Genomic DNA, 27,124 nt, shown 5'->3' with positions numbered 1-27,124 from the left:
TTCTAATTCAAGCTCTCTTACATTGCTAATTGCACAAAAATGATTCACTTTCTCAGGAAATAAGCAATATTCCTTACAATCATGAACTACAAAGAGTTGAAACTTTACTGAACACATAAATTCTCCCCTTATTTGTCAGTGCAATTCCGTGAGCAGAGAAGTACTAATAAATGCCAGCAGAACAAATAACATAACATAACATAACATAACATAACATAACATAACATAACATAACAACCGTGAATGGCCGAACAGTAGTGGTGCATGCCTTTAATCCCAGCACTTGGGAATCAGAGCCAGGTACATTTCTGAGTTCGAGGCCAGCCTGGTCTACAGAGTGAAAATCAGGACAGAAAGGGCTATACAGAGAAACCATGTCTCAAAAAATAAAGCAAAACAAGCAAACAAACAAAATAAGAAGAGCCACCAGATATGACAATGTTTCCTGCATTTGCAAAAGCATATGATCACACTTGAAGCAGTAGTTTCTTAATAACCAACCCAAGTCTCCTTCAAAATCAAAAATAATTTAAAAATTACTTAAAAGAAAAACAAGTGGTACTTTATCAGTTTGCTGGGTCCCAGTCAATAGACTGTAGGAGGGCTGTAAATGCAGATCCTTGCTGCTGTCATTCGTGATTTACTCCCCACTTCTAACAGACAAATACTTCAGCAGCTGCACTGTTATTTAAAGAAAGGAGAAAGTGCTCTATATTCATTGTGACTTTTTCAATGTATAATGCTCTTATAATTTCTATTGTCAATATCCAAGATGTGTAAAATCATGTGTCTTGCTTGAAAGAGAGAATCACTAACATATTTTATCTGGTGTTAATGATAAAAATATGCTTAATTCACTGTTAACACTGTGAAATACATAAATGTTTCCAGAATACACCTTTAAATAGGGTTCAAAACATTAACTAAAAGGAATTTCAATCAGGATAGTAATTTCCTTTAAATTGTTGTTTGCAAGCATTATAAATCAGCATTTCTATCAAAAAGACCTACCATTTTTTTGTTTAAAAAGAACTACCGAGCAGGGCGTGGTGGCGCACGCCTTTAATCCCAGCACTCGGGAGGCAGAGGATTTCTGAAAAAAAACTACCTTTTTTTTCATGTGCTTCTTACACAATTATCTTTCTTTAAGTGTTATATCTAAAATATAACTTATATATAATTTTAGGTTTTTTGAATACAAAAAAGACAGAATAATTTATTTCTATTTGTTGTCTATTCTGTGTTGTCTAAACATCAAGGTAAGAGCTATGGAGCAAACACAAATTATCAGCCTTTATTCCTTCTTACCAGCAGAAATACTTATATCAGCATCAACTTAATAGAATTATAGAGTTTACTATTGCTTTCCTATATATCAATAGATTTGAACTTCATCTTGAAAGAAAGGGCAATTAATATTAAGTCTGGATTTCAAAAAAGATCCCAAGTCTAAATTGGTAAAGACCCTTCTTATACATCAGCATATTGTGGGCTTAGAGAATTTGGGTTTTCTGCTCCATTATCTACTCTTCTAACAAAATGGAAATCTCAGAGAGGCTGTGTTTCTAGAATGCCCACTGCACCCGATCTCTGGATGATCTGGGTACGGGTATCCATATCATAGCAGGTTTTACCTGTGACAAAACACCCAGTATCTAATAGGCCTGCTACGAAGCAGACACTTGGGAGACATGAGATTATTTTATACCCCAGAGTTCATTGGTTTACATTCATCACAACTGTCAGATTAAAAATGGGTTTATTTGTTTGTTTGTTTGTTTGTTTTAGGAAGACATTGACCATCACTACACAGTAAATTAAAATTTTGAAAACTTCTAAAATAAAATTAAAGTAGTATTAAATTTTTCTAATGAAGTGATCTTTAGAAAAATTCCTTCTTTCTTCCTTCTCTGCTTTCCTTTCCATTTCTCCCCTCTCTCTTCCTAGTGTCTTTTCTCTATGTCTGTTTTCATTCCTACAATTATATTTGATATCAGTTTTACCTTGATAAGACTTCTATGGAATTCTCGTTTTTGGAACCACCTCAAAGCCAAGGAATTCGGCTCAAAATGCTCCATGAGAGGTGACAATTTAGAAGACTATGTATGGTGTTTTTTTTTTCCTTTTTACAAATATTTATGCAGTGTTTATCAACCTACTTGATATCACTGGCTGATAGCATATTTTCTAGAATAGGGAAAAGAAAACCTATGCTTCCCTTCTGCATGCTTTACAGCTTAAATTATTAACAAGAAGAAATACAATTTATTGCTTTTCTTTTGGGGGGGATTGTAGAAGACTTCCAAGAATTCTAGTATATTGAGATTCTCACTTATTATAACAATGAATGTCTTACTTAGAATCCATACTTCAGCATTGAGGACGTTAATGAAATAAAAAACTTTATGGTCTATGTAGCATAAAAGACCACTATCTTTCTAGTCCTCATCAGGGACTGATGGAACCATCTTGACCTAGCTTCTTGGGCACATAGGAATCGCCACAGGATTGATTAATAAACTCCATAAAGATACATCTGTATAACAGGCCCTGGCCTACATAGCACCTCTCTGAGGAATGAGGAAAAAATAGACCATCAAATTGAAACAGTCACAATATGACATACCATAATTTTTTATAGTTTGCATGAAAACAGAAAAGGAAAGGTTGAAATTACAAAAAAAAAAAATCAACTGATTTCTTCATGAGAAAATGTTCTACTTACAGATATATATATATATATATATATATATATATATATATATATATGCATGTAATTTGTCTTTTGATGATTGTATTTTTGTAAGCTAATGTTAGCCTTAACCTCTGAGTTTCTTTATAATTTCTCAACATTTAACTAATAGAAGAACCTTCTATATATAATAATTGGCAGAAAGTCTACAGTCTCAAACTATTATTGCATATCCAATAACCATGGGATTTGTGCCATTCTGTTTATGATAAGCATGTGAGATATTGCTGACATAATGGTTACAGATGAGTTTGCTGTGGCAGTGATTATCTTATCTCTAAAAAAGTATTGCAAAGATAAAGCATTTTAACAAAAACAAAACAAACAGAATCTTTGGCCAAGAGAACAGCTTAACATTCTCATGCATGAAGTAATTTACTTGTTGCTAGCTGCTTACATCTTGATAAGCATACACCTTATTCAATATAAAGATAGAAATAATTTTGTTTTATATACAATTGAATCTAGATAGAAATATAAATCTCAAGACAAAGCATATTATCAGATGCCTACAGGAAAGTTTAGTCTGGATGATAGAATATGCCCAGAATTTTATCTCAATCTAGGAAACAGCTCATCCTGCCTAATATGATGTCTCTATATATATACTCCATATTATTACTATATTAAACAGTATACATATATATGTGTGTATGTGTGTTGTCTATTATATATATATATACACATAACATACACACATACACACATACACACATACACACATGTTGGGCTATAAATATTCAACTTTTATTTGTCAGTTTATTATATGCACTTCTTAGCATAGTTTGTCTTTAAAAAAGTACCTCAACCAGTGTTACAATGCTGTCTCTGATTATTATGCCCACAATTTATGAATTGGGAGTATCTTTACCCATTTTTCTATAGTCTATGAAGACATAATTTGCATTGTTATACTGGATGAATTACAGTCCCAAAACTTAAAGTTCAAAAGATTTAAGAGAACATATTTAAATAATTGTATTTTTTGCTAGTAATATATACACACTCCAAACACACACACACACACACACACACACACACACACACACACACACACAAACACTTCAAAAGAACATATTATATGTACAAGAGAAAAAAATTTTTAAAACTTAGGTTGTTTAATAGTTTAATAGTTATTTCACTAAAATAAAATGCTGTGTAATTATTTAACTCCTCTTAACATCTTATCAAACTGTTTCAAATAATAACTTTCAATGTAATTTGATTTCACTCATTATTACAAATTATATATATATACATATATATATGTATATGTATACATATGTATACATATATATATGTATATATATATATATAAATTTATTATCACTCTGACCCATATGCAATCCCTCTTAAAATATATTGAATCTTAAATATAATACATGAAAATTTATGGTTCCCACATTTGAACAATCACATTAGGGAAATTGTCTGGGATCTTAATTATTGATGTGCCTATTGAACTCCATGGATCATATCAAGTTTTCTTTATAAGTTTTTCTTCCTCATATACTATTTCATTTTATAGTGGTATATAATTATTGCTTATGAAAAATACTCAAGTGTACTGGAGTGTCTACCTTTCCATAACACAAATGTTCTTAGTATTCAAAAACTGGAGACCTGAAAGTAGAAATGTTCATAAATTTGTCACTCTTGAGTTTAGTGGTCTAGAATCATAACCACAGTCCAAGTTCATCACAGAATCCTCTAGGCTAAAGGCTGACAGATTTGTGTCATTATTTTCAACTAAAGAAATCCTTAAACTTCACACAGGTGTTTCCATTTATGAGAGAAATGAATGTAAAACAATTTGATCATAACACAAGCTCAAATAAATATCAATTCAAAATATATGATATAGGTGTTATTATTAAATGAGTACTATGCATGCGTATAGTTTGTTTTGGGGTAAAGAGTAAATTTGACGAGGAGATTTAGTTTTCTAACCTAAGCTTCACACATTATATGAGAAATTTCTTACTTCCTTTTAAATAAAAAGGCTTGAAAAGGATCCTGAAAAGGTAGGAAATGGGAAAAACAGCTGTAATTGATTTAAAGTAAATGAAAGCTTCTTAAATGCAAATTAACTTGTGTTTCATCTTCTGTTCTGCACTTAACGTTGTGCCTGTTCATATTGTATTTAAAGATGTGTCACAATAAAGATGTGAAACACATTCTAAAACTCTATGAGGTAGATGTAACTTTTATATATTAAAACACTCAAATTACTATATAAGCAGCTGAGCTGCTTTACCTTAATTCACCTGCACAGGAAAGCTTTATTTCCTATGCCTTATTTCAGTGAGAACAGGTCAGTACGGTCATCCGACTTAACTTGAGAACAGGTCATACTACTGAAAGAATTAAAAGGGATCAGAAAAGGTATCAACTTATATTGAGATCATTTAAAGTTATCAGAATGCTTTCTAGGAATGGATGAAAATCAAATATTCCTCATTTCCTTCTCCATTACACAACATACAATTTAGTAATACGCATAAAATTGTTATTCAGTGCATAAGAATGCTAATCATCAATGTCTGCATACTGAGAACCCATGATAAAGAGAAAAGGTTGTCAGTCCACACCATGAAACATTATCAAGTTAAAATTATCTTCCTGATTTTTATAAGCCTTTTAACTTCCTGTTCTCATTGGCATTTATTAAACCATAAGTCATCTTAAATTGGTTTACTGGTATTAAAATTTAATAAGCTCAACTGTACTTTCAAAATAGAAAGACACAGTTTTATATACACTCAAATCTAGGTTTGCTTTGAATTAAAAGACTCAAATTCCTTTATCAGGTTATGCCACATTATTATAATAATTGAGGAAAACCAAAATATCTAGCAACAATATACATTCCTATATGTAGCAAATATTTGCTCTAAATAGGCCTTATAAAAGTGGGTTTAAAATTAAGTGATCGTCTTTCATACAGATTCTCTTTGATCTTTCTCACTTTTATTTAGTTCAGAAGGAAAATACATAATGTGAACTATAAAGCTACTCAACCTTGAGTTGATTTAGTTTAATACAAATATTAAATCTATGTGTAATAAATATGACATGTATTATTTTTTTAATTAAGATAAAAATGGTAAAAGCATTTATATATAAAATGATCACTGGAGAACAAACAGAAGACTGTTTGGGTTTTTGTTAGCTCATGTTTTATTTTTCTGCTGTAGCTGGCTTAACCATGAAGTTACTAATTACCCCATTTATGTCTTAGGGTGACAATAAGTTCAAGCTTGTCTTGCAATAAAAGCTACAGTGAAATATTAAAAATGTTCCCTTCACCATCAAAAATGTACTGTTGGGGTAATAAATTGCACATAACCATCCTTCTCTCAGAGCTGAGAAGCTAAAGATTAATACGTGAAGTTCATTCAAATGAGTAAGTACTTGCCTCGTTTCTCATCGAGTAATATTATTTGGTTGAAATAGTTAAATATCTCATTCTCATTGTTTTATCCTTGCTTTTTTGGAGATCAAATGACTAATGGATTGAGAAGTAAATAGGCCAAGATTTGTGAGATAATGAGACACGAAGTGAGAAAGTAGATGGAAACGTATACTGCAGCCATTTTTCTGAGGAGGTAATTTTTAACTCAGATGCATGTAAGTTAAATGTCTGCAAAATGCTTTTGCCAAAATGTTGATACTGCATTTAAAAGCCACAAGGGATACAATTTTCAAAGGTTATGCAGTTATCGTGTCAAATGAAGGGCAGGCAGTAAAGCTGGTGTAATGTAATTAGTGTACACATTGTGCTTGAATCACTGTAGAAAGTGTCTAAGGCACACTAAAGGACACATGATTAAGATCACAAATATAAGTGCGACAATAAAAGGTTTGTGTTTATGAGTCATTGTGATATCATTCTTACTATGAGAGGGTGCAGTTCTTACTCATATGTCACAACCTCTGGTCACAGACACACACTATACATTTTCACATGTTAGAAATTCGTAATTTTGTTAAACTTTGTTTTGGTTTGATTTCAGTAAACATAGTTTGGTGAAATAAATTCATGCTTGTGAATAGTATTGTCATAGTTTTAAGATTATTTTAACTGTCATATACACATCTTAAACTTACTAAATGAGCTCACTTATATTCTTGTACGATAAAAGACTTCTTGTCAGAATCTTCGAACTTTTCATTTCACTGAAGTATATAAGAATCCCTCAGCCGGGTGGTGGTGGCACACATCTTTAATCCCAGCACTCGGGAGGCAGAAGCAGGCGAATTTCTGAGTTCAAGGCCTTGTAGTTAAAAGGTGGTTTGTTGTTGTTGTTGTTGTTGGTGGTGGTGGTGGTGGTTTTTTGTTTGTTTTGTTTTGTTTTTGTTTTTGTTTTTCGAGACAGGGTTTTGATGTACATCCCTGGCTGTCCTGGACCTCACTTTGTAGACCAGGCTGGCCTCGAACTAAAAAATTCGCCTGCCTTGCCTCCCATTTTTCCAAATAATGAAAACAACATAAAATATCGAGGTTGAAGCTGAATAGGATAAGTATTTCATGCTAAAATACTTGTTTTAATACATGATTTATTAATTCTAATTATATTTATTTCTTAATTCATTTTAGCTTATTGTTCTACTTTTGCACATTAAATTTTTGAGGAATTTAATTTGTTTTAGTTTCCTGATTAGTATTGGGTTTTATCAAGAACTTCTAAAATATTCATATGTGTTTCAAACAGCAATTTTTTCAAAATGTCTAATCTTGCAGAAACAAAGAGATGCTATTATAAAAGATATCTTTACCACTAAATTATTTGCAAATGTTACTAGATTAGCACAACAGTGAGGAGATGGAACCTAAAGAGACCCCCTTCAGAACATAGGCATGGCCTGCATTTGTGACATGGGGCCACCCATCCATCTTCAAGATTCTTGATCCAGAATTGTTCCTGTCTAAAGGAAATTAGGGAACAAAAAAGGAGCAAAGACTCTATGCAAAGACCCGTCCAACTTGGGAACCATGCCATGCACAGGCACCAAACCCCAACACTATGGCTGATGCCAAGATGTGCTTGCAGACAGGAGCCTAGTATGGCCGTCCTCTGACAGGCTCTGACAGCACCTGACTAAAACAGATACAGACACATGAGCAGCCAACCACTGGACTGAGCCCAGGGACCCCTCTGGAAGTGTTAGGGGAAGGAACTGAAGGGGATTGCAACCCCATAGGAAAAACAACAGTATCAACTAACCTGGACCCCTCAAAGCTCCCAGAGGCTACAACCAAAGAGCATACATGGGCTGGTCCATGGCCATTGCTACTATAATGTATACAAGTGGATCCTCCAAGCTCTAAATGTTGCAGAATCTGTGAAGAATATGGAGGAATACTTCTATTATATATACTTATTTTTTAAAATAAAAAGGTGTTTCAAAAAAGTGTATACATTAAATGACAAAAATTAATCCAATCTGAGTAGTTTGTTTTTATAAATACCCAATATCACAAAATTCTTGTAGGTGCTAGAAGAGCCAACATCTGATTCATCTGGGCACCCAGCCCCAGTTTTGGAGCGCTTATCCTGCTCTCCCTTAGATGATTTTGTCATATAGTGAACAAGAGGACCATTCTTCCTCAGTGAGGAGTATTGTGCACTATCTTCTCCATTTCAGCAATAATGGCATAGGTTGTATTTCTGAAATTATCGTTCTGATAGTATAAGTTGTATGATATCTGGATAAAAGACATGATAGAGGCCTACATTATTTAAATGAAAATCTATTTTTAACTCTTTGTTTTCCAAAGACATTCTTCACATCTGCTCTTCTGATATTGCAGTTAGATTTTTTTTAAATGAACTGTCATATTACTTAAAGAACCATGACAGCAGAAAACCAGTAGTTGTAAATTGGTAAGCTGAGGGTGGAGGTGGTTAAGTGAGTGGGTAGTGACTTTGATAGATGGGATATGCTAGGGAATTCTAGCAACCAGAATGGATACTGGTAATGATAATACACAGTATGTGTCACAAATTATGTAACAAAACTAATAGAATTGCAAACACACACCCACTAATATTTTTAGGAGATAGGTAATAGATAATTCTTATTTGAACATTTTGTTATACAGCAGGTTTCAAAACATTGTATAGTACTTCCTTTTCATGAGCACTTTTTATTTATCCACTAGAGGAAAAAAGGTGAAAAGGAATAGTCACAAGGACCTACTCAAGGTTATAAGCTGAAAGACAAATTCTAACTCAGATGGTTGCATTTATGATGAGCTTTTAATCAGAACATTTCAAATCCCCATCGAGTGGATTGTTTCACAATTGCAAATCATGTCAGCTCCCTCTCGGAAGTCAGTGCTGGTCTTTTTTGGGTCACTTCCTAATTCAATATTACAAGCATTGAAGTTCCTTCGAAAGGTTCAAAAGTACCTCATTTTCCACCTATAAACAAAACTCAAAATTGTTTTTAATAATAAAAAGCCAAACTACAAAGGAAAGTAAAATAAAAGTTGATTGCCTAAAAACTTCATTGTGTTCCATCAACCCAAAATTTAAGCATATTTCACTACATATTATTATAAGAAGTAGGATTTGAGAGACATGGAACAGATTTTGGATGAGTAGCTAGCCTAGTGTTGAGCTGATGTGGCTTACTATGCATCCCTAAGAAAATACTATTTAAATAATAGTCTCATTATCATAATAAAAAAGCTGCAGAACACTTGACAGCCAGGTCCCAAATCCCAGGATTTCTTGATCACTTCTGAAGAAGTTTCAAATTATCTAATCACAGAGCATCCTCGTAGGAAGTTAAGCTTCCTCTAACCTCGCAAATCCAAATACATCTTCTTTTAGCCTATCTTGTTTAAACCAATCAGCAACTGTATATTCTGAGCTGAAGATCATATGCTACTTCCCCATTCCGAATCCAGTTCATCATGTCCCAAATTTCCTCTCTAAATTACCCAGACATTTCTCTCCTATAACTTCATAACCAGAGGCTTGTCAAATATTGTTGATGAGAGCAGGAGATAAAAACCGGAGAGGCAATTTTAGTGAAAGTGACCTCCAACATGAGCTGTTCTGATTCTTGTCCTGGGCCAAAAATCTGGAAATGTCCTTGGTTTTGCCCTGGCAGGAAACCAGAAATGTTGGATGTGTTTAGTTGTTCTGCCTCCAGGTCTGCTGTCCTGCTATCAGTCCAGGAGCCCAGTCATCTGGAAATTACCGCGATGGGGTAAATACAACAAAAGCCTGTGACACCTGCTCCTTGGTGGGACAGTTGGACTGACCGCCTTAAGCTCTCACCTGTGAACCTATAATGGATTCCTCCTAAAACCCCACTCTCCATGTCAAGTTCATTCCTCAAGTTCAAGATAAAAGGATCCTGACGTCACTAGACAACTGGCTTCCGTGGTTGTTGATTTTCTAAGACCCTATCCCATACCTAGAATGCCTTCTCGGTCTCTTTGATGAACTCTCAACACTCCCTCCACACACCTGCATCATTGTTAGCTATTTAGGACCAGTCCCTAGTGTTTCTTACTGTTCACAATAGCTCCCATATAATCTCTGGTCTTGACCAATTTATATAAGAGTTGCTAACTTACAGTGGCCCCTTTATAACATATTTGCCTCTGAAATGTATCTGTGCAGTCGTTAAAACACATCTTCAGAAGTGGAAGCTTTAATTGTGTTATGTCTGCCGAAGATTTTCAGTAATTTTCTCCTGATTATTAAGATGTTCAGACTCTTAAGTTAAAAGCAAAGTGCTAAGCAGTTTGATTTCAATATATTTTGTTATGCTTTTTCAACATACTTTTTGACATAGAAAAATTTATATCTATAGAAAATGGAGGAGATACTCTTGAAATCTGAAAACCCTGCCCCATCCCCTTCCCCGTAGTCATTCTGAGCAGCTTGTCACCCATTTGTCAACTCTCTTCCTTCACTGGGATCACATAAAAGGTCTGATGTGCCTGGGTTTTGTACGTTTTATATTTTTAAAAACAGTGTGAAACCAACCACTATATTTTAATAACTTTGAACATCAAACATACCAAATGAGGAGAATGAGCAGGAAAGGGCAGAGATTAGGCTTATTTGAGTCACTATTGTCCCTATGGCCTGTAACCTGTTTGTCAAAAACATTGCTGTGGAATACATCAATGGAAACCACACTTGAGAAGGTAGGAAGAAATTAACCCTGATATACAGGAAAAATCAGAAAAACTTCCCTTCAAACATAATATAATTTTTTCTAGATATGTTTTTCTTGTTCACTATTTAAATAGATAATGCATTTAAAACACAATCAAAATGATACATTACTACCATGAAGAGAACAAACTAGTGTGCCACGTAAAGAAAGTGCATTAACTGCTATTTGACAAACTTAAGGATTTTTAATAACATAGTACTGACTCAAGTTGACTTTCATTGTGACATTGAATCAAAGCATGTAATAATTTGATTTCTTGTTAAAATCATTCATGATGCAGCTAAACTCCCCTCAAGGTAGTATTAATGACATTGTTGTATTATTAAAGTGGGTTTGAGTGGTTTGACATCATTGAACTGACATCAGATAAAGCTTAGTTTCCTCTGAAGAAGCCAAGAGCTATCTGTTCAAAAAAAGATCTAACAAATGTTCAGAGTTTTCAAATAAATTGGGAATGGATAAGTAACCAGCTTACTGAAATGAAAGCATATGACTTCACTTATAACTAAACATTTCTAAAACCAATTAAGGAAAGTACTTAAATTGTTCTTATAAAAAGCATAATGCATACCCATGGCATAAAATAATTTACTTGCCCTAGAGCTTTAAGAGAAGTGTTTTTTCTTAATTTTTAAAACTTCACGTAGTTATAAAACAGTCTTTAATAAAATAATCAAGGAGCTAAAGGGGTCTGCAACCCAATAGGTGGAACAACAATATGAACTAACCAACCAGTAACCCAAGAGCTTGTGTCTCTAGCTGCATATGTAGCAGAAGATAGCCTAGTCGGCCATCTTTGGGAAGAGAGGCCCCTTGGTGTTGCAAACTTTATATGCCCCAGTACAGGGGAACACCAGGGCCAAGAAGTGGGAGTGGGTGGGTAGGGGGTTGGGGGGGTGGATGGGGGACTTTTGGTATAGCATTTGAAATGTAAATGAAGAAAATACCTAATAAAATATATTAAAAATAAAATATTAGCATGTGAATACAAAATAATTAAGATGAAAAATAATGTATTTGAATAGTCTTATGACAGGAGGTCTATGTAAAAATCCATTATTATATATTTGTTTATATATTTTGTAGTTTCAAGAATAAGTTTCCAGTGATATGAAACACGGTTCATGCATACCACATTGTATTTGAGACAATTCTACTCTGTGGATGTTGGCTAATTTTAAACTTATAAAGCTTTTAAAGTTTTTGGCATTCAAATTATAATGACAAATATAAATATATCAAAATGATATGCATATTTGACCAATATGAGCATAAAATAGGGAATATGTTTAGTAATCAAATATGTCAAAAATTAAAATCACAAGTCAGATAAGAAAATGAAAAATGAGACTTATATTCTAACAACTGGATCTTGGAAAGCCTTGTTTTCAGAAAATAACAATATATTACCAAGGAAAATTCACATAGAACATGCTGCTGTTTTCAGTAAATTTCAAGGCAGAAGACTGAAAAATTCTGGCCTCGGGAGAAATAGTTTTTAACCTTTTTATTTAAAGTACATATTCTTAAACTCAAGGGGATCTCATGTCACGCCCTGAAGAGGCGCACTTACCCTTCTCTTTAGGGAATATTCACTAAGTATAGTTTTCTGCTCTTTTTGTCTCTTCTTTTTCTCCACCATTATTTATTTACACTACGTCTCTAGCTATCTAGATGGGTACATCTCATCTGGTGGATTTTAAAATCAGTATACACATACGATATAGTGTATCAGTTGTATTTATTGCAAATAAATGTATACTCACATCTGGCTATTCAAAACACTGGTTATTTAATTTCATATTAGGCTTCGGGGTCTAGTAATAAAAAGTCCTACTTCTGGGTCCTATGATATATTTACCAGACTCACCTTGAGAGTTTGAAATTGTTAATTCCTAGTCTGTTTGATCATCAGTTCTTTCAAGTTGGTCAGTTTTCTACTTGCTCTTGTGTGTATATATTTTTGGTATATACTTTTATAAAACACTAGACAGACAGACCCTCAAATGTAAAATAACTCATTATATCTTGAGGATATACACCACATTTCTTAAAGGCAGGCACATGCTTCAGTGAAATAGATTCTGCACATTTTTTGCATTTCTTTTTTGTTATGCTCCTTTCCTGTTGTATCGCCAATATCATAATATTCTCTCTATATTATTTTTCCAACAATATCATTAAAATATATGGTCATTTCTCTGATTCTTTAGGAAATAATTAGAATATTATGTCTTTATTTTCTTTTTTTTTCATTTCTATTGTTCTCTTTTATCGTTTTAATGTCATTATTTCTTTTGTTTAACTTTTTTAGACTATCTGTATATGTAGCTCATGATGGACTTGTCATCCAAAGCCTCCTGCTTCAGTTTCCCTTTTCCCAAGTTACAAGGTATATTACCTTGGCTTAGAACTTCATTATTTCTCACGTGTGTTATGGGCACTGTGAAATATAGAAAAACCCATGAAATTAGAACTAGATATCCTGTTATAATTTTGTAATTTTATTCTTAAAATCCCAATGACTAGTTAATCCTTTGAAATGCCTATCTCATGAAATTAAATACATTATGTATATAATTATATGTATATGTATAATGTGTATATCTAATACATACTACATATATAATGCATAATATTATATGTGCATATATAATGTATATAAATAATATGAAAAACTGGAAAGTGAACATGATTTAGCTGTTTGAAAACCATCTTTTTTATTAGTTCTATGTGAACTGGCTTCCCAGAAGCTGAAGGATGAATAAATATCATCTTTTTATAAAATCAAGATCATCTACCATTCACCCACTAATTTCAAATATTCTATAATATGTAACTGCCCAATGATTTATTCTTGATGTGTAACTGGTGTTGTTTCTTCTTGTTTCCTTCTGCTATTTTACTAATATTGAGAATATAATGTCGGATCAGAAAAATTACCCCTAACAACATAGTGTATTCAGAATACTGTGGTGAATAAATCAATGCAAAATGGACTCATCATCCTTAGAAACCCTCACTGAGCAAAACTGAGAGAAAGGGGGGGAGGAGGGAGAGAGTGGGGAGAGAGAGAAGAAAAAGGAAGAGTATGGGAGAAAGAGCCTAAGCTGTGGAATTGGTGAAAGAGCTTTAGACTTATTATAAAGTCAAGTCCAGGGAGTCACTCAAGTATGCGGTTGATAAGGTTTTAAAGTTTGAATGATTTGTCTTGGGTTTTCAGAGGTTTCTGTAATTAATTTGAGGAGAGAATAAGGTAATCTACATCTCAAAAAGGTAGAGAATTGTCTAGCTAAAAGTAGCTCCTTAGATTAAAGTGACTGTGAGCCCACCTGAAGAGGAAGCTGACTGAGGAGAAAGTTGTTCCATGAGTCACTGCAGACTCAGAAATAGTAGGTGGTCCCTACAGAATTCAGTGGGGCTAACTATCTGTGGTAGGGTGGATAAGGAGATGAGATTATGTTATCTGATTAGGTTTACAATGTTGCGCATTTATAATCCTTTAAAAGTTTCATCTATATTATATCTAGGAGCCTGGGGTGGGCATGGTGATGCATGCTTTTAATCCTAGTACTAAGGAAGAAGAGGCAGGTGGGTCTTTTACAGTTCTAGGCTAGCCTGGTTTACACTAAAGTGTATATATAGCATCATCTCTCTTATGAGAAAAAAATGAACTGAAAAAAAATCAACTTTGAGTATTAGCAACAAACAAATGCTTTTGAGTTGTTTATTACTTTTTTAGAAATTATACTGATTAATCAAAATAAAACTGTTATACACACAGAGTTTAAAACGTAAGGAAGAAGCAATGATAGCTCTGCATTTTTGTAACCTAATGCATGACCTTATTGACTATGGACTCTTTTCTTTTCCATTCAGACTATCTGTTCTGGTCTACCATTAGTAAGCAAATCAGTTTTAAGACTAAACCTTGTTTAAGTAACTCAACTCAAAATAAAGTTTTTAACTATCAATAGAATCAGGTTTACACTCCAAAATCAGGCAATAGATCAGTATACACACAGCTCCTTTGTTCTAATCTTGTTTCTGCACTTCATGGTTTGTCTAAGCCTATTTGCCATTTCTAGGTTATACTAGCATTGGTCACATCTCCAGCCCTTTGGTATGATTATTCTACCTATAGACTTGCAGATCTTAAATGACTTTTTCTTACATCATCATAGTCTACACTCAAGACCCTATAAACATCCATTTATTTCTCTAAAGATATTTTCACAAAAATTACTTGATATATTTGCATATGATAAATACATTATATATTCATATACATTATATAAGTATATTTTTCATATATATATACATATATACATATATACATGCACACACACACATATATATATATGTATATATATATACATATATATATGTATATATATATATATATATATATGAAAAGATAAATAAGCAAATAGTAGCTTGGTATCCTTGAAAACTAAGAACCTTATAGATAGAATCTCAGTGTATCATCTACATGAATTCTACAGTATTATGTACTATATTAATTTAATTAAAATTCATGAGATTTGTTCTCAGCAAAGTTCACATATAACCTCATAAGACTACCTAAAATTTTCTGATTGAAATTTTCTTAATATTAAGTCTACTTTATGTTGTTTTCAATGAGTATGAAATAAAACATGTCTCATCAAACTGTTCTGTATAACACAGTAAAAATTTCCAGGGGTTATTTTTTTTTGATATCAGCTCTTAAGTCTATAGATATTGTTAACAGTAGAAATAATAGTTCAAATGTCTATATAAAGAGTACCATGTACTGTATAATAAATAAGCATAACAATTAAAATTAGGAAGGTATTGACTTAGGACCAAGACAAATAAAATAGCATCAATGTCCTTGGTACATCTGAATTTCAAAAACCAAGAGGAGACAAATCAATTTCCATAAAATGTATATTTTATTTATAAAAATAATTCTGGTGGAAGTGCTCCTGTTACTGACTTGAGGTCTACTCCAAATGAGTTTAACTTATGGTTAAACCATATTAATGGTTAATTCTGTTTTATTGCTACCAGAGACAAATGTTGACTGTGTTAAAGTAATGTGAATGTTTGCCTTTTCACTGCAACCACTGTGATTAAGTTAGGATGCTGCATAGGCCGTAGTATAGATGTTTGATAATGTGTGAAGGAAGTCTATCACTTTTCAAAATTATAAAAAAAAGATCATATTGCCTAAACTACTTGATTTGATGTATCAGAGGTCCCAATTTCTTTTATCTTTCATCAAGTATATATACAACACAATAGGCTACCTGTTTTGAAAGATGAATACCTTGTGATCAACTACTTTGTAATTTCCGGATTATTTATGTGTTTTCACATATCTCATTGTCATTTATGTACCAAATGTTCCATGGGGTAGAGAGAAATAAGATCAACTTTGCCTTAGATATTATAGGGAATAGTTACAAACACCTATTATAAATAGTATTCTTTTCATTCCACATTCATCTTGCCATATTTGTCTCTCTTTTCTCTCTCTGTTAAAGACAAGGAGTTAATTTGAAACCACATTACATTTCGGGGAGTATGTATGCTCTCACTCAGGGCTCCAGCTCTTATATTATTACATAGTTTTAGCCCCTCTGAATAACCAAATCCCCATCATTGGATTTCTTTCTCAGTTGTCTTCCTTCCTATATCTGCTGTCCCTTTTCTTGGCTAATATTGTCTGTGTTCTCAAATGGGCAGACATTCTACCTCTGATTTCTAGCCACACTTTCATAGTACATACTTTTGAAGTAACATTTTTTTAAATGACTCTTTCACGGCTGCTGTTATGGAAATTAAATGTGACCTGTGGTTTTAAGAGGCAAAGCTGATCTTTGAGCCTTATTTTGCAGGAGTTCCCTAGTGTTTCACATTGTTTCTTCCTAGCTATTTTTAGTCACTATGACAATGTGGTTTCCTAGCCCCACCCTTTTCCTTAGTGATATTTTCCCCCTGTTGTGACTGATAATTCCTCCTTCCTGCCCATTCTCCTTTGAATACATCTAACTAGTGTCCATCAAGGTTGGATATATTTTGCATATCCATTGAATGTATTTATGCTACATCTGGAGGATGCATTACTTCTCACACACACAACATTAAGGTCTAGCCCAGATTGTATCTTTCTTGAATTAGCCATTAAACAATTATTAATGTTGTGTGTTTCAAGTTTACAAGCCTTATAATTCTGCACTGAAACTCAAATGATACCTTATTTTTCACATTCTGTTAAGTGTTAAGGGTCTACTCCTATCACTAGACTATAGGTACGATGACTTCTGAGAATAGTCAGAGAAATATCATCTTCACAGGATTAAAGGTTCTGTGTCAATTATAATATTTGCTTCATATTCTCAATCCTTAATGTTTGGAACAGTGTCTGTCACATACCAGACATTCAGTATGTGCTATATAAGGAGACACTGTAGCTCTTACAAGAGTTTTGGAAGCATAGTGAACACAACACAAAGAGTTGTTACAAATTCAGAATGTAGTATTTCAATGATTGTCTCTGTTTCCAAAAGAGAGTGTGATTAGTCCCCATTAAGTCTAGGAATGCTGAACTAGATTTTTCAAACTGCATTCAGGCTTAGTGTGTTAATCTCTATTAATTATTCACTCATTTCTATAAAAATAAACATTGATTATTTAGAGAAAAGTAACACAGAAACCTTTGCTGTTTATACCTATATGATCACATAATAATGAAGTAATAATTTGCTATGACTCTAATGCAGGTACTAAAACTTCTGTGCTGTGGCCATCCCTGCTACCTCTTTCTGCCCCCAACATCACTTTTCCCTTCCATCCTAGCTGTCATTCTGACTCCCAAACCAATGCCAGAATTTTTTTCTCTAAAATGAATGTTTGAGCTGTAACCTCCTGAGGACCCAGGGATCATCCCTCATACTTCACATCACTCAACTTCCAGCCACCTCTCCAGTCTCACCTGCCATTCCTACACATACTTCCCCACCCACCTGCTCCTGAATGGATCTTCTTACACATTGCAAGATTCCATCTGTGCCACTGAGAGTGTCCTGTCACCTTCTCTCCTCCCATTCACTCTGCCAGGTTAGCAGAAGGATTTGTTCAGATGTCTCCTACTTCACAGAAATCTTCTGGGATTTAAATTTTCTGGGCTAGGATTTTCTTCCAAAATAACATTATTCATGTGGACATAAAACTCACTTCTCGAATGTCATAGTTCATGTGCCAATTTGTCTTTGACAGCAAAAGCTTTTGAGGACACAGCCCAAACATGAATACATCTTTGTACCCAGTGGCAGAGTAATTCTTTATTAACAGGATGAGCAAGCAAAAAGATGCATGAAAATTCCTCTGCATCCACCATTCTTCTACGTCCCTAAATATGAGGGACCAAAATTTGGGAGAACTGTGTTTTAAACAGTGAGGAAATACATACAGTCTCAGTGTTTGGTAATAAATGTTACAGGAATATCAATGACTACATCTAGAACAATGTATTTTACTATCCTTGGGAATTACTATGCAATAAATGTTCTAGGATGCACAATAGAGTTATAACATTTAATGGCTCATAGTTCAGATTCATAGAGAATAGAAAGTTCTACAGAAATCTGATGTGCCTATTGGAGACTGAATCTTCAATTGTGTGTTACAGGAATTTGATAGTGTAGAAGAGAAAGAGCTGCAGCCTGGACAATTATGAAACTAAAAGTACTCTCACCTGTGCTACTCCTCTTATGACTAGTGAATCCATCTTATCAAAATACAGGTTACATGTAAGCTTTTCACCTAAGCTTAATGATTATAAAGATCACAATGATTAAAAATAATGAAAACCTCTAATACCAAAGTTATATTATCAAAGTAAAAAACTACATATGTTTGAGGAGGGTACAGTATTACATCTATTACATCATTTTATTGTTGTTTAATTAAAAAGGTAAAATTTATCCTTTAACCGTTATAGGTTAAAGGCATGTTCCTACTTTTAAAAAATGCACTAAATATTAGTAAAATATTATTTTTAAAAAACCATAAAAAGTAAAGATGGTTGCTTTTGTTGGGATATTTGGAAAGTGTAATCATTTTTATTTTGGAGAAATTTAATTCCAATTTGGAGAAATTTAATTCTATACTTTTGGCTTTGGATACATTTAAGTGGATGAAAATTTGTGTGTGAAGTATTCAGGATAGGCCATTTCTATACTTAGTAAAGAAAGAGATTCTCAAAATGATATGGAGTCTATTATAAATCACTCCAATATTCATGCTAGTGTTTAGAATAAGCAACGGACATGAAGGATAAAATATGTTGGCATAATATCAGCTGCTGGAGAGTGGAAGCAGATGTGTGCATTGAAGAAAGGAGATGCACGGAAACTTAGCTGAACTACAGGGCAGCTGTAATAGGAAACAAGCAAACACCAACTGCAACGTGCACAATTTGCTGAATGATATTTTCCTATACAAGAGAAGACAAGATGCATTCTGAAATCTCTAGAAGGCATCTGAAGAGTGTAGGGATAGTGACATGCTGCTGGATAAAAACGATTTCAGAAAATCTTACATGGCTACGGAGTTCTGACAAGACTTTAAAAATATTAGGATTTTGAAAAAATCACTTATGTGAATTATGAGTGATGACTTTTATATTTTGTACATGACTTTTTTAATATTAAATATTCAACAGCTCCTTTTCATTCTAATAAGACAATAGTTTTCAATTTTCTTCTTAGATAAATCTGTTGTTAATGAGGTTTTTTTTTTTTTTTTATTAGCATCATAGACTGGAAATCAGCTGCTGAGAGAAAGGACTGGGCCATCATCTCCTCTTATTGTGTGCAAGCACATTTTCTTCTGCCCTCATGGGAAGATTTGGGAAGAGTAAGGGGTTTTATTGTCAGACTACAGAAACGGTAACATAGAGCAGAACAGAACTGTAACTGGAACTGTTGAACTGACTGCAGTTCCAGTTAGAGGGAATTTTTAAAGTAGGTCAAGTACATGTTCCACTCCTAATCCTGTGGTTCAATAATCTTCCGAGTGTTCCTGTGCAGGCTGATGGAGAAGCTGCTGGTGTTTTCAAAGTTTGGGAAATTATTCCGTCACTCCATTTCTATTCCTCAAATACCTCTATTCATGACCCCAGGATAAAAAACACTAATTCAGATCCAGTTCTGTGTTTTAGTATTGAGGAATTCTACTTCCAGATAGCACTAAGTAAGTATCCAGAGTCCCCACATGTGTTATCACCAGGAGAGGAACACACACACACACACACACACACATATATATATATATATATATATATATATATATATATATATATATGCATGCCCAGGGGACCCACTATGCCCATGGAGAATAGAGTCAACTGGTTCATTCTAGAGGAGGTTTTGTAGCTTGCAGAAGAAGGTCAAGGGTCATCTTCTCATTTTAATATCTAGTTTTATGTTCTCATGACCCAGTTTCCATTAATACTTTCCCTAAATACTATCACAATTAAATGCAAAAGTACATTTGAAGGAGAAACATGGCACAGAATGGTTGGCTTCTGCCACCAAGCCAGAGCCTACCTACCTCATTTTTTCATCTTGCACTGACACCTTACTCCAAGAGTGGGGGATCCTTTTGCTTTTCATCGACCTAATTTCTGCCAGGATCTATGTAAAGCAATCACTTTGCTATCTAGATTCCAGCAACTTCTCTCACTGGTGCCCACTCTCAGCATCCTAGAAGGACCACAGATAAATACAGATTCTCACTATCTTCCATCACCCTAGACCTGGTACAACTGGGTAGAGAGCTGTTCTTAGAGAGGAAAGTCTTAACTCTCTTTCCAAACCCTCACCCAAACCTCAATTGTAACGCACCTCTTCGAAACACCTACATATTTTCACACATGTGATTCCTTCATGCCAGACTTCATGTGTCAGGCAGCCTGGCTTACCCTACAGGAAGTTATCTTTTTACAGTTCTGGAGGCTGAGACATTCAAGGAGCCATCAAGGCAGTGGTATCCTGAGACCTTTGCACTTGCCTCAACAGAGGTCTTATCTCATTGTGTGCTTGTAAATCCTTTTCTTTGAGTGTTCCTAAAAGATGATAGGAAAATAGAACAAACTCTTTAGGGTCTCCCCTTAGTGCTAAGTCCACCATGATGGTTCTATCCTTGTTGTTGCATCTAACCTTGGTCATCTCTCAAAGGCCCTATTTTCAAATGTCATTGCTTTGGGAGTCAGTATGAATTTGGTTGGGGGTAGAGAAAAGAGGGACACAAACATTCACTCCCTAGCATATAGGCCAAGGTTTTTGTCAAATTTCCAAAGGAGAAACTGAGGCCAAGAGAAGTAAATATATTGGGCTAAATCTACAAGAGGCAGATCTAAGAATGGCAGTGTCTATGTGGATGGACCAGCTATGCAAATGGTCTTGAGCCAGCTCTTCCCTCTATCCACTTGCCAAGAACACAGAACTTAAAGCTTAAAGGGTGGAGAAGTGTTAAAATAGTGTCTTAGTTTGAATATTCTTGACCCAGGGAGTGGCAATGTTAGGAGGTATGATCTAGTTTCAATAGGTGTGTCACTCTGGGTGTGGGCTTTAAGACCTTCATCCTAGCTGCCTAGAAGCCAGTCTTCTACTAGCAGCCTTCAGAGGAAGATGTAGAACTCTCAGCAATGCCTGCACCATGCCTGCCTGGATGCTGCCATGTGACTGCCTTGATGATAATGGACTGAATTTCTGAACCTGTAAGCCAGCCTCAACTAAATGTTGTCCTTATGAAGAACAAGGAGAAGGAAGAGGAGGGGGAGGAGGAGGAGGAGGGGGAGGAGGAGGAATGAAAATTAGGGTAGGTGATTTGAAAGGTTGGAGACCACTCTCGACCAAACTGGAAAGCCATAAAATAAAGACAAGTTACCAGAAATTCTGCAGACTAGAATGGACTTCTTCTAAAACAGGACTTAGATCACATGACTGGACCCTGCCACCTCTTCTGGAGGCTGCCAGGAAAATGCCAATGTAAAAATGTCTTCTATTAGCTTCTACTGAGTTGACTTCAGAAAATCATGGAGAAATCATGAGTACTCTTTATCACTGGAAAATTCAAAACTGGCATCAGGTAGGCAGGAGGCTGGCAAGTGTTTAAGAGAGCATCCGTTTACCATTTAGAAATAGAACAAAATGACTCTTTTAGGTAATATTTATAAATCATTTGGGGTGATAATCTTATTGTTAACATTAAAGTCATTTTTAGGGTTTCTACTGAAAAGAAACCCAAAGGTAAAAGACTTCGATAAAGAAGTTGAAGTATGAATAATATGCTGAACCATAAATCTAAGTTAGCTTCAAAAGCTCTTAAGAGAGCTTTATTCGTAATAAAACTGTATGTGTTTTTTCTTTATATAAGAAACAAAATAAAAAGCATTGTGTATATTTTGTTGACTCTTGATGTAGTAATTTATTATCTAAAATATTAATCAATGAAAATAAAATGAAGCAAAATATGTTTTGATCAATTTCTGGCCATTTTTCATAAAAATACTTTATTGAATATTATAAAAATATTTACTTTTCTTGCAAAATACACATGCTATTAAATTTATTCAAGCTTGGTTTATGGCTTTCTAATTGCTCATCTGTCTATCATCTGTTTATACATCCATCAAATTATGGACCTGTATTATTCGATAAATCTTAAAGGGACATGTTGAAAATATATTTAACAAAGTCAGAAAGAGGTAACAAAATGTAGTCAAAATAAAATGAACTTAAGCATAATCTTTAGGAATTTTTTTTTCAACACAGTAAAAAGAACTAAAATAGCTTATTTCTTCTAGAGGTTTTATTAACATAAAATCCTTAAAGCTATCTTCAGCTGCAGTACAGTACATCACACCTTCAATTAGCTGCTGAATCCTTTCAAGTATTTTTTGCTAAAATAATGGGCAATGCATACTAGTGCTCTGTATTTGGTATTATTAAGCTGATGGAAGCAAAAATGCAGAACTACCAGAAGCAGAACAAATGGATGAAAAAAATTAATGACACCAAAATGGAGATAAAAGTGTCATTTAAACAAAAAACCAAAATCTCAGGGTGTCTCTGTTTTCTCAAAAAGAACATTATCACCATAGAAAATACTACTGGAAGAATGAAGAATGATTTTGTTTTCTTTGACAATTGTTGGATGTACTGAAAATAAACTCTACATGGCTTATTACTCATTCATGGCTGTCATCAGCAATAAAGAAAGTTGTCTTCTACACATGCTTACTCACGTGTGGGGCACTTCCTGTCATGATGCTTTTCACATAAATTATCAGAATATATTGGCCCAAGTTAGCTATATACATGCTCGATATTCCCAGTGTCTTCTGAATAACCTGCTCATCATGTACATTGTATAAAACGCGGACTGAACAGCAGTCTCTGAAAGCCTATTTTTGATGTTGCTGAGTTCTATACTATTTTATTTCAAATACTGCCTTCACTACTTATGACTGGCATGCATTAAAATACAAACCTCCATTAAATGTGAGGGAATGATGCTTACCTATTTATAAATGCTTTAAAAGTTAAATGCATACAATTAAATGAATAAAACTTAACTAAGTACAGCGATTCGCGCTGAAATGGTGCAGACCAGGTACTTTGATTTTGTTCTCCAGCTTGGCAAACATCAACTCGGGTATTAACTTATTCATTAATGGTGCCTTGATATTTCACCACAGTAATCAATGTGAATTGAAATGGCCACAGGAACAAATCCTCCCATTTAGAGACAAAATTTATAGAAAATGCACATTTTGCTCAGGTATATTTCTACTATTAAACTTCAGCCTGCTAAAAATTTAATAAATTTTAATAACCTTTGCTTTCTTGTGTCAAATAAAAGGAGACTTTTTTTTTTTTAGAGATTTCAGGTTAGATTGGTTAATGTTCTAATACAGTTTTCTCTCTTTTACTTAGTAGAACCTAGCAAATTCTACTGCTATTCTGTGGATCTAGATAGCCAGAAAGCAAAGCAGATATACATATACAGAAGAAAGACAGTCAGACAGATAAGGTAGAGATGAGAGAGATGAGAAAAGGAGAGAGATGCCAACTATACTGATTACCTGTGGTTATGTAAAGGTACCATTCAGGTCCAATTTAATTTGATGTCTCCAAAGCAGTCATAATTCCTCACATATTAAAATAAATATTACTAAAGTAATCAATAAAAAAATGAATGGATCCACAAATAAAGTAAATGTTAGAGCTAATCTTCCTTTCTTAAAAAAAAAAAAATGGAAGTTCATATTCTTTCAGGTAAGAAGCACAGACGCCCTCGGCCTGCCTTTCAGCTTCCTAAGAGCCTTCCTGTTTACTTCACACTAGCGAACGTGTATACAGCATTTACTTTACAGGAGGCGTTTCCATCGAGCACCTCACCTTTAAATTAGCAATGTTTTCTTGAGTAATGAGTAACGTTAACCGAAGTATACAATAACCTTGACCTTCTAAGAAGGATAGTTTCTTTCCTAAGACAATATCTTTTGATAAGGGAAATTGAAGACTCGGTGTTTGGCTATAATATATACTTTCAAGCACAATCAGGTAGATATTTCTTTTTCTACAGAAGAAAATATGCAAATACACTACTGTGATAGCTTAGTAGATAGAAGGGAGTTGCAGTATTGCAGTGAATGTTTAGAGAAGCTTTTAGGTTTTTTTTTTTTTTTGCTGTAATTCATTATTTAAAAAAGATGTCACAACTTACATCATATACAAACTTCACTGACTGTATATTGCTTTATAAACTATATCCAGTGTGCTACCTCTTGGTCTCCTTATCTATCAGACTCCCATAAAAGGGCAAGTTTTGTGCTATGTATTCATTTAATGAGATCCAGGAGTAAAGTGTGCCTGAAAGGCTTATATCAATCACAGAGCAACACTTCCCCATGACCACTTAAGTCTCTTCAAGTAATGGTCCAAGGCTACAGGAAGTGTGCAAACTAGAGAAGGATTCCATTTGATTCTGCTGAGAATAAGTTAAAACAGAGTTGTCTCACTACCCAGAAAGCTTTTATGGTAAAATACAGAAAGAGTCATTTGTCTAAACCTTATTATACAAACAAGGATTTATGTAAAGTCATCCTTCAATATGATATAAATTTCAATGTGAACATATATTTATTGTTCGATGATGGATATAAAGTTCCTTTTGCTTGGAGTACATCTAAGTATATATGCATAGACATTTTGACATGTAGGTGAATGCATGTTTTTAGTGAAATTTCAATATGATTTGAAAACTCCCTAAGGTCATATACTCCAAAGCAGCAAAACGTATTTTAGAACCATCACTAACTAACTGTGAAGCTAAATGCCCTTAGTTTAAATGTGATCTTTCATTGGAAGGAATCTACACGAGTATATGTTGTATACACATATATACTACTGATATCCTGAAGAACAATATTTAAGCAATCTAATTATCATATATTTATTAATAAAATTTGATAGATGAAATTTTTCTTTTTATTTTATGTAAAACAGCATTAAGATCTCTTTATTGTGTTACACTGAAAACAATCTTAGTTGTCTCTGAAGAAATCATTAGTGAATATCTCACAGTGATTAAAATAACTAAAACATCAAAAGTAACATGAAGTTATACCAAATGTACTAAAAATAACTTTCAGAAGTGTAGCCCATGCACAGTACCTTATATTTCTTTCTCATGCATCACTGCAAAGAAGCTCATGTTTATTTGGTATCTATGAGAACACACTGATGCAAATCCAGAGCAGCCGAATCTGTCTTACCTATTATTGCAAATGTAAACATCTATTTTGACACTACAATCAAAGCTAAAAATAAAACAACATGGATAAGAAGTATAAAATCTGTATCAAGTTGTTCATCTAAAATTGTTTTCCAATTTTGTAATATAAATGATGGCATCATGTTCTTATATATCAAGCTGGTGCATGCCAAATTTTCCTTGTTAGTCAAACCCAAATTAGGCAAGGTTAGGACACTTTCCATAAAAACAGAACCTCTTGAGTAGAATCAAGTTCCTATTTTAAGAAGCTTCACAGTCACTATCAATTATGGGTGTGAAACAGAAAAGCGTTTGTTGTCTAGGATCATGTATTGCTTTTCACTTCCTCTGGTACATTATCAAGGGTCTAGTCCACTGTGCGAACAGCACTGGTAGTCCTAAGAAGCTTATGAATATGACTTTGCACTCAGTAAGCACGGGAGGACGTCACTCACCTTGTTCGAGTGGCTGACTTTTAGTTGAAGTAGTTTTCATCTTGAGTGCCTCCCTAACCGACATGTCACAGCAGGAGCCTTTGTTAGTGTCTTGGTCACTGTCCGCCTGATCGCTGTCCCCGTGCCCACTGTCTCTCAGGCTGGCTCTTTCTGGGTCCTTAAACGTGGAGCTACTGAAATACACATGAAGAAAAAGAGGAGAGGGTGTTGTCTCTACCAGTTTTAACCTGGAGTGTAGTTTCTTGCAAAGCAATTTTGACACGAATGCAAATGGGGAAGCCGAGAAAGTTATTTAATAGGCCTTACCTTTGAACAAACTGCTGCCTGCTGCCCATGTAATTGGGCTCTGCGGGAAAATTGTCTGTCTGTGAAAGAGAAGGAAAAAAAATACGTATAGTTGTACACTGGACAAATCTCCTGCAGAGCAACAAGATTTCCTAGTGGAAAAATGATTAATAATTCAAAAATTCTCTTAATCTTCAGATTTGTACATTTTAATTAAATTGGAAATTGCTGACATGTAATTATGTACTCAGAACAATTAAATGATTCCGGTCCACAAATTACCTGTTAAAGTAAACAATGAACCTGTCAAAACTGGCATTATCCATTAGTTCCAGGATGGATAACGCTATCAATGGTGTTTCTTTACGCAGATATTAAGATTGAATATTTGTGGGAGGAGTGGGAAAAATGACCTAATTTCTTCGTATTAAAGTGTGCAATTATTTGAAAACATTCATTTTTATACATAATTGCATCATCTGCTGGGACTCTATGCCCTTCCTCATGTAATAACGTGTAAAGTCATCTACTCAGTTAAAAGATTGAAGGACTTCCCTCAATGTTTTACTAGGAATGGATAGATACAAGC

The 27,124-nt window shown here is 34.1% G+C and overlaps 1 protein-coding gene across 3 annotated transcripts in view; it reads right to left on the bottom strand.

Moving 5' to 3' along the window:
- Pcdh17 (protocadherin 17) overlaps positions 1-27,124 on the bottom strand; it is a 92,424-nt gene that overhangs the window by 31,862 nt on the left and 33,438 nt on the right. For 2 of the 3 annotated variants that reach the window (XM_029469017.1, XM_021182027.2), the window contains exons 2-3: positions 26,557-26,615; positions 26,251-26,423 (exon numbers count right to left, since the gene is read on the bottom strand). In XM_029469017.1, coding sequence (XP_029324877.1) covers positions 26,251-26,423; positions 26,557-26,615 — 232 coding nt within the window. The remainder of the gene's footprint in view (positions 1-26,250; positions 26,424-26,556; positions 26,616-27,124) is intronic. The other variant, XM_029469018.1, reaches the window with a different exon arrangement.

The sequence above is a fragment of the Mus caroli genome, chromosome 14 (genome assembly GCF_900094665.2).
Source record: "Mus caroli chromosome 14, CAROLI_EIJ_v1.1, whole genome shotgun sequence".
Taxonomy (NCBI): Eukaryota; Metazoa; Chordata; class Mammalia; order Rodentia; family Muridae; genus Mus; species Mus caroli.
This window is presented reverse-complemented; position numbering and strand designations above follow the sequence as displayed.